This window comes from Rhinatrema bivittatum, chromosome 2 (genome assembly GCF_901001135.1).
Source record: "Rhinatrema bivittatum chromosome 2, aRhiBiv1.1, whole genome shotgun sequence".
Lineage (NCBI taxonomy): Eukaryota > Metazoa > Chordata > Amphibia > Gymnophiona > Rhinatrematidae > Rhinatrema > Rhinatrema bivittatum.
The window spans coordinates 714,782,093-714,797,146 of NC_042616.1; the positions used below are offsets into that span (position 1 = coordinate 714,782,093).

The window sequence follows — 15,054 nt, forward strand, 5'->3', positions numbered from 1 at the left end:
CCCAGGTAATTTGAGTCTGCATTTATACTTAGCTCCCCTGAATGACCTTCTGTATTGGGCACAACACATCCAAGCTGAAGGTGATCACTTACCTCTTACTTCTACAAAGTGCCCAAAATGTGAGTTCTGCCAAGTCACAGACACAAGTATAGTGTGTGTATATGGCTTTTACGTACAAATAAGGGCAAGTTTCATAACTCTTATGGTTTTGAGGTGTTTGGGTGGATTCTCGGGTACTGTGGAAGATGACCATGCCCATGGGGAGGAGCCCCGAGGGGAGCCACAGTACTGGGCTAGACTCAGGTCGCACAAACACAGAGTATTGTCTTTTATTGTACATCTGATGTGTACCACTAGAGGTGGCAGTAGTGAGGTGATCCAGAAGTAGCAGTCCAGGGACCCTCAGCAGAGGGAACCCCTCTCACCACGATGGTATAGGAAGATCCAGTGAAGGTTTCCCAGCACAGCAAGCTGTAGAAGAGACAGAATGAGAATTAGATTACTCACTAGATGGTAGCTGTAAGGTTGGCGATTCCAGGCAGAAGTAGATGGTAACAGGCACCGAGGCAGGGAGAGCAGGCCCTCAAGGAGCGAGTACCTGATCCCAGTAAGGCACCTGAAAGAAAGCAAAGGGCACCCGAGGAGCGGGTACCCAGGTTAGAGAATACCCCAAAGGGCAGAGAGAGGACTTCCAGCAGCAGCAGCACAGATGCGGCAGAGTAGCGTAGACCAGAGGAGACCAATCCATGTAACAGTCCTTGCTAACTCAACGAGCTAGCAAACAAGGGCAGGCTAAATACCCAGATGGCGTGACATCACTCGAAGGGGACGCCCCTGAGGTTCGTGCCATAGCTGGGATAAAGATGTGGGTAGCGCGCGCGCGCACCCTATGAGGCCCTTAGGAGAAACATGGCGTGAGGCAATGCCATAGCCGTTCTGGGGATGCCGGAGAGAGCGGCTTGCAGACAAGGTGAAGGCCATCTTCCTAAGGCTAGCGGGGAGAGCAGAGAAAAAGGTGAGGCACAGGGGTCGAAGCCATCTGCGACCGATGGACGCAACAATAACCTATCTTCCTAACTGTACCATCTCTGGAAGAAGGGGAGCCTTGTTTTGAAAGCCAAACTTCCAGCCACGGGAAGTTGAACTTCTAGTGATGGAGGTTATGAAGGTCCAGCACATTTTGTGTGGGAAGGAGTCACAGAAACTGGGGGATCCTACCAGAAAGAAAGGACCTGGGAGAAAATCTGCCATCGACTCAATACGGTTTTCCACAACAACAGGAGTACGCATGCTCTAAGTCACACGTGGTGAGACCTCTGACACCAGGTCAAGAAGAAACAAGCCAGGAGGAGAGCTGAGGGGCATGCAAGCCAAATTTCATTCACCCATTTCTGAGGCTGGTGTGTGAGGTGTGGGATAACTGAATACCTCACATTCTCAAGGCCAGCAAGTTGAGCTGAGGCATATGAGGTGCTTGCATGTCAAGATTAGAATGTGTGATGATATACATATATATACCTATGTACCTTTTTAGAGATATTCAGTGGTGCTAAAAGCAGACAGGACCAGAAGTCCAGATCCACACCAAACTGTCATTCTCTTTCTGTCCATGCATGTGGATATGAAAATAGTACCAAAGGAATTCTAGATTAGAAGTTTGTTGAGTAGCAGCAGGCCATAGACTTTGGAAGAAGGCACGGTGACAGAAAAGAGAAAAGACCAGACAGAGTGTGTTGTGATAGTTTATACATGTTTAATTTTTTGCAGGGGAAGAGACTGGCCAAGATTCTGTTGGATCTGAAACCAGTGGCCTTGAAAGGGCTAGTGCTGCCAGAAAGCCCCTAGACAGACAGCGAGGATGAAGAGGAGGGGTCAGCAGAGTTCAGGGCTGACAGTGAGGAGCATAAAAAGGATGTGAGACTGATGCCAAGTGCCGCCAAGCTTTGTTGGAGGAGGAGGAAGAGGATCCCAGGGCCATCTACACTCAGCCACCTTTGCCAGAAGTCTTGCGGCATGCTGTAGACAATTTGAAGAGGGCAGCTTCTCTGGTACAGAAGATGAGGTGCCTTGCACTTTTGTAGAGAGCTGTTTGCTGCAACTCAATGAGAGAGTGGCAGACCAGATTGCAGGCCTATGGCAAGGCATCAAGGGCCTGAAGGAAGTAGTGCAGGAAGAAACGCAGGGTATGTCAAGAGGTGCAGGGCCTTGATAGAATGCTGCAGAAGGAATTGCAGGCCATGACTACAATCTGGAGGGAGATGCTGTGGTGGATGCAACTCTGCCAACTGCAGCCTGCAAAGAATGTTCCATGGCAGTTACCGAGCCCCTGGATGCAGCTTCCCCTAGAATTTGTTGCACTACCACTCTTTTTCTTTCTTTAATTATTTATTTAAACGTCTAAATATTCTGCTGCTTCCCAATATACATCTGTCTAGTGCGGATCACGTAAAATATCCATAAAATACATATTTTAAAACTACACAATAAAATAACATATAAGAATTAACAATAACATATAAAACAAAATCAAAAACAAGTATTAAAGTAACAACACCTCCCTAAAAAAATAACGTTTTTAATTGCTTTCTAAACATACAGATATCAGTTGTACTTCTAATCTCTCCCGGGATTGAATTCCTTAGGGCTGGCACAGCCCATGAAAAAGCCCTAGCACGTGTTCCATCAATCTTAAAATATCTAGCTCATGGTAGCACACGTAAATTGGTATTCAAAGAACACAGTAACCCGCATGATACATACCAAGTGAGCTTAGCCCTAAGGGCACAACATTCTTCTGCATACAAAAAGTTATGAACCAAGACCAGAAGTCTGTATTTTGCCCACCACTGGGAGCCAATGCAATTGTTGTAAAACAAGACTAATATGGTCCCAGCGAGGTAACCTAAATGATATACAAACTGCTGCATTTTGAATTAAATGGACCACCTTAAATATCTTATCAGGAAGACTCATAAGTAGTGTGGCACAGTAATCAATATGCTCCAACACTAGTGATTGGAGCATAGTCCGAAACGAGTCTGCAGTTAAATATGAGCGCAAAAGTCTCGACATTTTTAACTTAAAAAAGCATGACCTAAAAAGCTGTTTTACATGAGATTTCATTGTTCCACTGCCTGCTTTAGTTCTACCAGCCCAGTGGGAGGCTCTCCCAGTAGGTCTGTCACCACCTGAGATGGGGGGCTTCATCCTCCAATGGGTATGGCAACTGCAAACACACTTCTGGGCAAAGTCCACGATTTGGCTGATTGCTCCCCACATTCCCTCTGCCTCTCCTCCTAGCTTGCTTTAGTGCCTACTCACCAGGAGAAGCCAGCCACCAAACACCATGTCGAAAATGAGAATGCAAGTTTGAAATTAAAAGTATTCATGCATTTTTTATGACATTTGGTATATGTTCTTTAAAAAATAGCAAGATCCATGCAAAATTGCACATGTGACTATACATGCATATGTCATCCTTTTGGAAAATCGTGTGTGCACACATATGATTTTCCTAACAAGGAGTTAGGACCTTGCTTTAAGTTAGGCTTTGTATTGATTTATTATGTTAGGATATGTTATACTATGACTCGTTCTACTATTAATTGCCTCCTCTGTTCTATGTAACGCCCTTGTGCGATCGTTTGTGTTGCATTGTGAACCGATGTGATTTGTATATTTTTACAGGAATGTCTGTATATAAAAACTACAAATAATAAAATAAATAAATATGCATACAAGCCATATTTATGCAGAAAACTCCTTTGAAAATTTAGGCCTTAGAAAAGATTTTTGTAATTTTATAGCATTTTCAAATATTTTATGCATTTTTTTCTTTTTTTGACTTTTTACCAGAAACACACACAAATCATTTTGCTTTTTTTTCCAGGTACAGATCAGTTAGCAAATTAACTATTTTATTCTTTTTCATTGACCAATTAGAAAAATAAAAGTCCTTAAATTATAAAGTTCTTTCTTTAAAAGAATTTCCTTCTTGCTCACTTTACTGAGCAAGTCAGTCACTTTCGGTGATCTTATTCCCCATATTTCCAAAGTCCCAAAGTGTAACAGAGACTGAGACACACACACACGCTCTACTCAGATACTAATAGCTTTTCAGCATATAAAGGAAGGAGAAAAAATATACATATAAAAAATAGACAACACAAAGAAATATCCTCTTTTTGGATAACCAGATTAACTTGCAATAGGCAAGGACAAAATAATTCTGTATTTTATTGTAGCAGCTGCAGTAAACATTTAGGGAGAATACAAGGCTGGATCCAGGATGTGGACTGTGGTTCCTCCAGGTAGGTTTCTGATGATGGAATAACTGTGTGGACATCAATCCGTCCTAGTAATTACCATTGCATTTTTTTCTGATGTTTCAAATCTCTGCCTATTGTGCACACTGTTTATCAATAGTAGATTGTACCAATGGATGGCTCTTGGGGAAGGATCTGTAGGTAATATCCTTCTTTATCTTGCAATGGATTTAATTTGTTATCCATTATCCTCTTTTGCTCATCTCTGAGAGGGGTACATATGGGTACTGGTATCTCCGTAATTCATAAACTAGGCATTGCACTCTGGACCAATGAGCCAGCTTCTTACCTCCAAGACAATCCAGCAAAATCCAGAAATTCTTAACTAGGTCCTCTGGAATCAGAACAGTAGTAGGTCAAGGCAACTCCAGCATGAGTTGTCTCTAAGAAGCAGCATTACTGAATGAAGATGTTAAACTTTGGCTCTGAGCTAGACAAAAGTCCATTCTGGAGAAATAACAGAGATTGAGGTATCTTTTATTAGAGGTCCCATAGCCAGGATGACAAAGTAGTACTATGTCTACAACTTGGGTAGTCCCATCTGTGGATCCTTTTTAATAGCCCTCACCCAGCTAATGGTTATAGAAATGGGTTTGCTTCCAGTCAAACTCTGGGCCTTCCAGGTCTCTACCCTCTTTGCTTATGTGCTGTTCTCAACTTCAGGTCAGGACAGACTTTGTGGGTGGGGCCCAACACCATCTCATAGAGGCACTGATGGTCTGACTGTACCCTCTTCCCCAAAACTGAGGTCCCTCAGGCTCTGGAATCGGTGGATTTGTTCCTGTGGAGGCTTTTCCTCCTCTTGTCCCATGAAGCTGGCATCAGTATCACACGGGCCTTTCTGCCTACAGCTCTCAATTCCTCTTCAGCATGGACCCTTTTCTTTGCCACAGGCTTCTCTTCAATTCAGCCTACCAAGGGTTTTGGGGGTACTTGTCCCATTGCTACTTCTGTTAGTCCTTTATAGTTAGCTGGGCTCACTGCTCTGCTTGAAAGATCTGGAGGACATTGCTCCAGTCTCTGCTTTGATCACAGCACTGGAGGTGACCTCTGATCTAGCGCTAAGAACTTCTGGTAAGGCTACAAATAGCTCGCCGAGTCCATTGAATATTGTTGGTGGCATCAGGGTGGACTGAAACTCTGACATGTAGAAAGACTCTAAGCAGTAAGCATAATGGCTGGTCACTGGCCTAGGATCTTGTACCCAGTGACATCCATGGCACTTGGACTGCCCAGTGTTAACTCCAGCATTAATGGAAAGTCAATTCTTGGTCTCCCAGTTGGTGAGACCTAGACCCATATTTTTACTGTGCTTCCTTTTATTCTATCTACTGCTTTCCATGCCTCAAGATGGCTCCCGTTTCCAGTCTCTTGCTCTGCCACAGTCTTCTTCTATACTTCCAGCACTCTCTGATTCTCATTGGTCAGCTGGGAAATAACATCAGGCATGCTGAGCGCTGTCCAGCCTCCACAGGAACCCATATATTCCCACTTTCTCATGCTCATGCCAGCAGGAACAGCTATTTTGAAAATGCAAAAATTGAAAAATTTCACAAAACAGTTGTTTTACAATGAAAGATTTTTTGGAACACTTCATCTTCTATCCCATTTAGTCACTCCCTGTATAGACAACCATATTATAACCTTCATATTAACAAGGGGCTGGTTTCACACTTCCATGTCTGGCTGATGATTCTGGATGGGGACAGGATTCTGTGATGGGGACAGGATAAACCTTTAGGGTCCTACTGGTGTATCATGATCCCATTACCGAATCTGCGTGTCTGAGCTAACAGTACGAGTGAGTCGGTGCTTAACAGCGTGTGGAAGTGGGGACCCCATCCGCCCACCTTGTTAAAGAGGGTGATTACACAATTATTTTTATGTTACCCTTTAGATATCCTGCAGCTGATATGTATTTTGATGTGCTTATGAATCATAAAATGAATCCAGAGAGATGAAGAAAAAGCATATAAAGATTTAATTATTTCAAGATTGCAGGAACTGAGTTAGTACTATACATTGGCATAGCACATGGAATTTGGCACCTTATCAGAAAACAAAACAGAATGGACAGATATATTCTGAGTTAATTATTCCTATATGTTTAAAGACCCGGTATACAAATAATTTGCATATGCTAACATAGGTTCAAGTCTGCAGTAATTTTCCAAATGAGAGTTTCTGCTAAGAATTTTTCCTCTTATCTGGGCTGAAGTAAGAATTTATATTTTATTCCTAATAACTGTATTAAAATAGAAATGTAGAAGAATATTGGCAGAAAAAGACTACTTGATCCACCTAATCTGCCCAGTTCTGCCTGGTTACTGTACTGTCTCAGGTTTTACTCAATCTGTGGTGTTCTCTTTCTCTCTTCTTGCTCTAAGGTTCCTTTGTGCCTGTCCCAGACGTGTTTGAGTCCTACCACACCCGCTGGATATCTGCCATCCTCTTAGTGAAAAAATATTTTCTCAAATTCAATTTTTAGTTACTCTCCCTTGATCTTGAGCTTTGCTTTCTATGGGATATGTTGCCTTCTGGTACCATATTGAAGCCTTCTAGATATCTGAATGATTGTATCATATCTCCCCTTTACCTTCTTTTTTTCCACACTTCATTTGCAGTTCCTTCAGTCTCTCTCTGTGTATGGCTTATAATACAAGCAATGCACTGTTTTGTTGGCCCTCCTTTGAATTGCGTCCAACTTGTCAATGTCCTTTGAATATGTAGTCTCCAGAATAGGGAGGAACCTTGAAAAATGTGCTTCGTCTGTCTTAAATAAGACACATCTGTTCATTTACATGCATGCTTAAGTGGGATGGAACAGTTTTGTGTAAACCTTTCTTTGTTTTCATTCCCGAGCAGAGAAGTGAAACATTTTCATTAAGTGGTTTATAACCAACAGATGAGGCTATGTAAAAACTTCTAATGAGACCAAGTTGTTGGATCCAGTTAATCCTTGGCAGCATGCCTAGCTGAAATTTATGGTTTTCCAAATATGGAAGCTTTCTTTTTGTCCAATTTTACTTTCTTTGAGATTTCCCGTTAGGTCTGGCAGTTTTTTCCTACTACTTTGGACTTCTAGCTCCATCGGAACCAGCCCCCTACTGAGGGGGCTGGTTCCGATGGATACATTTACAAGCACCTGGGATTTTCCCCCCATTTTTAACCCTCTCTTCCATGACCCCCCCCTCCCTCCACCCCCAACTATGGCAGTCTTTGCCCAGGGGCCACAGACTGTGGCACCCTTTCAAATCTGGTATGCATGCATTCTGAGATTGGCTACTGGGAAAGTGCCAGATTGTTTAGAATATGGCCACTTGGTTAATTACAGGCCATAGAAGATAGGAGAAAGCCACTTCTATGTTACTTTCTCTACACTGGCTGTTTATGTTATTCTGGGTTCAAGTTAAGATCTTGGCCTTGACATTTACAGCACTGTATAAAATGGGGCCTGATTATTTGACTAATAAGCTAGACTGATATCAGCCTGCGAGATCACTACGATCCATCACAGATAAAAGATTGCAGGAACCTTCTGTGAAACATGCACACTATGAAAACACATGCTTTTTTTTTTTATACACTGACATTTGATCTCAATTGAGATATCACACTGGTTTACATTCAGGTACATGCAGGTATTTCTCTGTCCCCAGAGGGCTTACAATCTAAGTTTTTATACCTGAGGCAATGGAGGGTAAAGTGACTTGCCCAAGGTCACAAGGAGCGACAGCAGGATTCAAACCCTGGTCTCCTGGTTCATAGTCCATTGCTCTAACCACTAGGCTATTCCTCCTCCCTTTTTCAGGTGTAGCCCACCTCCCCTCTCCCAGGCTTTGGAATTGACTTCCTTTGAAGATTAAGAAAATAGAGGAGTACATGAAAGTCTAAATTTAGCTTTATTGACTTTGAGGAGATAGGGTCATGAGTTTCTACCGGGCTGGAATTCTGTGAAACTCTGTGGAGTTCAAGAGTTTTTATTTGTTAAATTGGACATAGCTAACATTTGGTTGCCTTAGATGGGTAGATTTTATGTCTCGTGGGGGGATGGGGTAATACCATAGTTACTTTTGGAAATTTTATGATCTGCTTTGTTCAGGCTGGTGCCTGAAAAATGCAGAATATAAATCTGTAAATTAAATTAAAATCTCTGGGTGTGTGCAGTGGCTGTCAACAGTACCTCTGCAGCATTCCTGCTCTGACTGGACCAAAAAGCAAAATCTGTTTGTCAGGAATCAAATCCAGGTCTTCTGCAAAGCACATGTGAAACACTACCACTGAGCCAGCAAAGAATTTTTACATTTAATGATCCACAACAACTGTGATAGAAATGTTGTACCTCTTCTCATTTATTAAGCTGCATGTACAAGACAAAGATTTAAAATGCAGAGAGGGTTAGACAATATAGGAATTTAGTAGTTGCCTGATTGTGAGGGTGGCCACTGCATGGAAAAATAGCTGGGGTTTGCTTTTTCATGGTTTTAAACTTTAAAATGATAATTTGTGATGTGGAAGAAGAGGTTTCCACAGCTGTTTCTAACTTCTCAGTGCCTTTCTGCAGTGACACGATGGCTCAGCCAAATCCAAACTTTTGTATAAATAGACAAGAGAGGATTCTTTTCAATCTTGTGCTCCCTAACAGGAGTCACCCTACAACCTTCAAAGTCAGTTCATAGCCAAGTGGTTAGAGCAGCAGGCTATGAACCAGGAGACCAGGGTTTGAGTCCAGCTGTTGTTCCTTGTGACCTTGGGCAAGTCACTTTACCTTCCATTGCCTCACGTACAAAAACTTAGATTGTAAGCCCTCTGGGGATAGAGAAATACCTACAGTACCTCTTGGTTGAGATCAAATGTGGGTATATAAATAAATATGCACATAAATGCTGAGGATCTGGGAGGGGCATGGATGTTTTGGGGTGTGAAGCGGAGATGTGCATGTAAATATTGTACTTACACACTCCAGCGTGCGCTGCTGCCCCCGCCACAAAACTTTACTTCTGCTCTGGATGCTGTGTAAGTTATAAAATATAAATGAGCAGATTGGCGGGGTATTAAGGGTTGGGGATAACTGGGGGGATTTGGAAGACCTCTCGATGAACTGGTAAAACTGGAAATGGTGTCAGCATGCACCCCTTTTAAAATCCCCTAATTTACAAGGTAAAAGCAACATTTCCGCACATTTGCATGCACCATCTTTAAATTTGGCGAACATGTGCGCGCAGTCAGGCTATTTTATAACATGCGCGCACATATCTGCGCTCAAGTTATAAAATAGCCATGTCCCTGAATGCAGCCCGATGAATGCGCGCACATGTGCAGCTGACGCTGTTTTGAAAGTTGACCTTATGGGGCTCTCTGTGTAGATATTGATCAAAAAATGAACCATGTGGAACAATGATTATAATCCTGCACCAATATCTATCCAATACCTTTTGGTACAAATGAATATGTGCAGCCTGTATGATGGCCCTATTATTTCATTCAAAAATACTGTTATTATTATATTGAAAATGTAAGGAATTGGTGAATGCTATTTTGGTTACATATGCACATATATATTACAACTACAGCAATGATTACTCTTGTGCCACGTTTCTTTTTGTTTAAGGCTATTGGATTTTTCTAGTTAAAGAGGATTTTTAAATGTTTGAGGTATAAAGGGCATACTTTATTCAAACTTTTATGTACTCATAATAATGAAAACCTGCCTTGGAGTTTGACATCAGAGAATCATGTACGCAGACATCCAGCGCACGTGACTGGGCCTTCTAACGTTCAGCAGATTAACAAGCAATCTAAGGACCTGATTTACTAAGGCTTGTCTCCCATTCTGTGCCTGTGGGGAAAAATGCTTAGTAAATGAGGCCCCAAGGTTGAATTCCAAATATAAAGCACACCAGCTGTGTGGTCTGGTAAGTTTTACAACATTTGCTCTCTTGAGTTTAGTTTAACTTTGCAGGAATACAAAATCTCTAACTACTTTCTGTCTGTTCTTGCAATCAGTAGTCCTGCTGGAGATCATTTTTTCCTGACTTGTTTATCAAGGCTCATATTCAAAAATTCCAATTGTAGAAAAATTGAGTACAGTTTAAAAAAAAAAAGTGCCATAATAAAACCACAGTTGTTTTTTCTCTCTTATTTTAGGCTTACCTGATTAGCTGTGTCTGGAACTGCTACAGATACATTACCAGCAGAAACTCCTCTGATGTCTTGGTCTATATAACCACCAATGATACTACGGTAAGCATGGTTTGTATCTTTCTTTCCAATAATATTAACACATGGATAAGCTTTAAATAGTGGTGATGTACCTGGCTAAGTTTAGGCAAATTTTCAGCTACAGCCTTGTCAGCTTCATTGTGGATGAGTGATTTCCTAAGTTAACCTGGCCAGATAGAAAATAGCTGGCTATAGTAGCACTGAGCATCTTACTAAAAAAAGAAACAGCTATATGTACTGGCAGCCCGTTACTCTCCCCCTGGAACCAGTACTCTCCCTCCCCTTCCACCCCTGGCAGCCAATCTTCAAAAGAAGTACATTGGCAGCTGAACCCGAATGTTGCGTGTATTTGTAATAGAAAGGAGTGGTTGGTTAAGCAGTTGCATCCCTCACCAGCAGAAGATGTGTGTGCTACAGAAAGCGCGGAGTTGGCTTCCTTTGCTGTCTCCTAAGTGCACATGGCACGTTGCCTTCGTCACCAGCGGTAGCCTTGCCAAACACACAGTGCCGCTGAGTAAACATAAGACACAGCTGTGTCAGATTTATCCATTGGCCATTACGGTTTATAAATGGCCAAGCAAGCACTGTGATCCTCTTCTATACATTGATTTATGCTTCTCTGACAGTTGCTTGGTTTTGATTTTTAATATTACTACCCTTAACATAAGGCTTGGGGGTAACTAGCAGAGTTCAGCAGTTACTACTATAAGGAGCTTGCTGGGCAGACTGCATGTTCCATTTGGTCTTTTTCTGCCATCATTACTGTGTTACTATGTTATGCTATTATGTGAAAGTACTTAATAAAATAAACAAAAGGCTAAAAAAAAGTTAGTGTTCTGTATAAGACAAAAAAATTGCTACTCTGTTCTAAAAGAATCTAGTGCTGCGTTTCAAAGATGCAGGGTAGGCCACAACTACGTGAATAAAACCAAAATGGGTCATTTGCAACCTCAGTACTTTAATTCTGCAAATCAGTGCATTTTTGTAGAATTATGAAATATAGTATTAGAAATGGAGATCTTTTTTTTTTTTTTTAAATGGCTACGTGGGAGAAAAACAGCTCTTTATCTTTGGAACTTCTCTCCAGTCCAGCCAGAGATTATAAGTGAAAGGAGTTTGATTATATCTCTGTCTCCAAGGAACAAGAGTGCAAAACATAACACACTGCCAGAAAAAAATCAATGTGCCAGAAACTGAGGGGAGTAACTGGAGGCTGAATTATCCTCAAAATAATGAATTCTCTCCTGCTTGATGTTGCATGCCTGCCTACTAGTTTTGTATGCCGTACTGATTTTACTTTTGATTCAGAGAAAACATTTTGTACTGGTGGTATGAAGATATTAAAATGTTCACTCAAACTGAGAGAAAAGAGTTCAGTATGATTTGGTTCATTTTTTGTGTCATTTAATTTGCCATTTCGTGTTGCTTTGTTCATTTCCTTTCCCAAAATATGTTGTCTATTTGGTTTCCTTTAAAGTCTATGGAGGAAGTAATGCATCCTATTTTTTTATTCTAATACTGGGGTTTTCCATCCAAGTTTTATGGAGAGAGGCCTCAGCAGCAAAGGCAACAGCATCCCAAGGGACCATGAAAGGGGCAAAGCAGCACAGAGAATGGCAAGAACAGCCCAAGGCACCATAAGAAGGACAAAGAGCACCAACACAACAGTGGCACAAACACCCCAAGGCACTGTGAGAAGGGCGAAGCAGCACAGACAGTGGCGCATACACACCCTATGGCACTGTGAGAGGGGCAAAGCAGTACAAACAGTAGCACATACACCCTATGGCACTGTGAGAGGAGCAAAGCAGTACAAACAGTAGCACATACACCCTATGGCACTGTGAGAGGGGCAAAGCAGTACAAACAGTAGCACATACACCCTATGGCACTGTGAGAGGAGCAAAGCAGTACAAACAGTAGCACATACACCCTATGGCACTGTGAGAGGAGCAAAGCAGTACAAACAGTAGCACATACACCCTATGGCACTGTGAGAGGAGCAAAGCAGTACAAACAGTAGCACATACACCCTATGGCACTGTGAGAGGAGCAAAGCAGTACAAACAGTAGCACATACACCCTATGGCACTGTGAGAGGGGCAAAGCAGTACAAACAGTAGCACATACACCCTATGGCATTGTGAGAGGGGCAAAGCAATACAAACAGTAGCACATACACCCTATGGCACTGTGAGAGGGGCAAAGCAGTACAAACAGTAGCACATACACCCTATGGCACTGTGAGAGGGGCAAAGCAGTACAAACAGTAGCACATACACCCCAAGGCACTGTGAGAAGGGCAAAGCAGCACAGACAGTGGCGCATACACCCTATGGCACTGTGAGAGGAGCAAAGCAGTAGAGATAGTGGCATGAACACCTCAAGGCACAGAAAAAGCACAGTGGTGTCATAACCACAAGGCACAGAGTAAGGAGTAAGACAGCAAGAAAAGTGGCATTAAAACCAAAGAGTGCAGAGTAAGCCATCAACACAGCAAGGTAATGAACAAATAAAAAAAAAAGCAAGGCAGGAGGAGCAGGCCAGCAACAGCAGCAGCAACACTGGCACCAATATCCCAAGGCATCTAGAGAGAGGTAGGGAAGAAGTTTTTTAAATGTCATTACTTTTTTATGTTTTGAGTTTGTTTGTTTTTTTGGGGGGTGGGGTTCCAATTGATTATACAGGATGACCAGCATGTAAGAATCCAGTAGGGTGAGGGGTTTCAGCTCATCCTGCAGCTATAAGCAGTCCACAAGCACCAACACCTCTGGTGCCATTCTCTGCTTCTGCTGGAAACCCGGTAACTTCTCTTCCAGGAGGTTGACTACAGGGATGATCTCCCTCACAACAGGGCCTCCATCAGGGGCGGATTGAGGGAAAATAGTGGCCCGGGGGATTTTTCTCCATACTGACCCATGGGTACCCAATTACATATACAATATAATTTACATATATAATTTACATATATATGTACACACCCCTATATTTCGGCATGGTCCTCCTGTATCAACACAGTATTATTTGCCAAAACTCAAAGAATAACAACCCCACCTATGAAAAAGAATACCATAAATATTACACCAGAATCTAAAATATCAATACACCTCCTATCAGGAAAACAGAACAGGCCAAGCTACTACAGATCCCTACATGCTAAAAGAATGCTTCATCTCAGTCTTTGCATGCAGAACACAAACTCACCAAATACAGAATAAAGCCACATAAAGTATAAATAGAAATGCGCAGACAAAAACTAAACTGTAAAACGTATCACGCCAGACTCTATACAGTGCAATAATGGAAAAACAAAAATGTCACCATTCTTCATGAAACAATCAATAAAATCAAGATATATAAATCATGAATCATAATTATAAAATCATACTAATAAAATAATTTTAAAACAGCTGATGAATAGAATATCCAATAATTAAAGACTCAAGCAAATTTTGAAACCTTTACCAAACACCAATAAAATATTTCAAACAGCAGTCACATCACATACTACCCAATAATTAAAATTGTAGTCAGTCAAGAAAAATGAACTTATAAAGCCACCTTTACTTACCCTCTCCAGCAGTTCTCCAACTTCTTTCCCTTGCAGGCCACACCAGAAGCAGCAGTAGCTGCTGAAGCTGTCCTCATGGTCCTCTTCCTTAGGGACCACAACCAGTCTCTTCTCTCTCTCTCTCTCTCACTCACACACACACACACCAGTCACACCCTCAAGACCAGTTTCTGTCTCTCACACACCAATCATCTCCCCAACCAGTATCTCTCTCTCTCACACACACACACACACACGCGCACACACATACCACCAGTCATCTCCCTGCTCAGTCTCACACATACACACGTCACCTCTCTGGCCAGTCTCTCTCAATCACCCAATGCTCTCGCTCCCCTTACTTACACATAGTATTTCAGTCACACACATGCTCTCTCTATTTCACTTACACACAAGCTCTTAATCACACACATGCCCTCTCTCTCGCAGCCACAAGCCAGCCAAAAACATGCTCCATCTCTCTCTCGCACACAAGCATTGACTCACACAAGCACCGTCCCTGACTCACATATACACCACACACACAGAAGCATCATTCCTTTCTCACACACACAGAAGCATCATTCCTTTCTCTCACACACAAGCACCATTCCTTTCTCACACACACAAGCACCATTCCTTTCTCTCTCTCTCTCTCTCACACACACACACAGAAGCACCATTCCTTTCTCACACACACACACAGGCACCATTCCGCTCTCATACACACACACACACACACAAGCACCATTCCTTTCTCATACCCACACACACACACACACACACACACACACACCATTCCTTTCTCACACATACACACACACACAGAAGCACCATTCCTTTCTCATACACACACACACCATTCCTTTATCACACACACACCATTCCTTTCTCACACACACACACAGAAACACCATTCCTTTCTCACACACACAAACACACACACACACACAGAAG

At 42.2% G+C, this 15,054-nt stretch overlaps 1 protein-coding gene across 3 annotated transcripts in view; it reads left to right on the plus strand.

The window, feature by feature from the left end:
• Positions 1–15,054, plus strand: part of LAPTM4B (lysosomal protein transmembrane 4 beta) — a 164,259-nt gene that overhangs the window by 131,324 nt on the left and 17,881 nt on the right. For 2 of the 3 annotated variants that reach the window (XM_029591766.1, XM_029591767.1), the window contains one exon: positions 10,473–10,568. The exons of the other annotated variant lie outside the window; for it this stretch is intronic. In XM_029591766.1, coding sequence (XP_029447626.1) covers positions 10,473–10,568 — 96 coding nt within the window. The remainder of the gene's footprint in view (positions 1–10,472; positions 10,569–15,054) is intronic. 3 annotated transcript variants of the gene reach the window in all.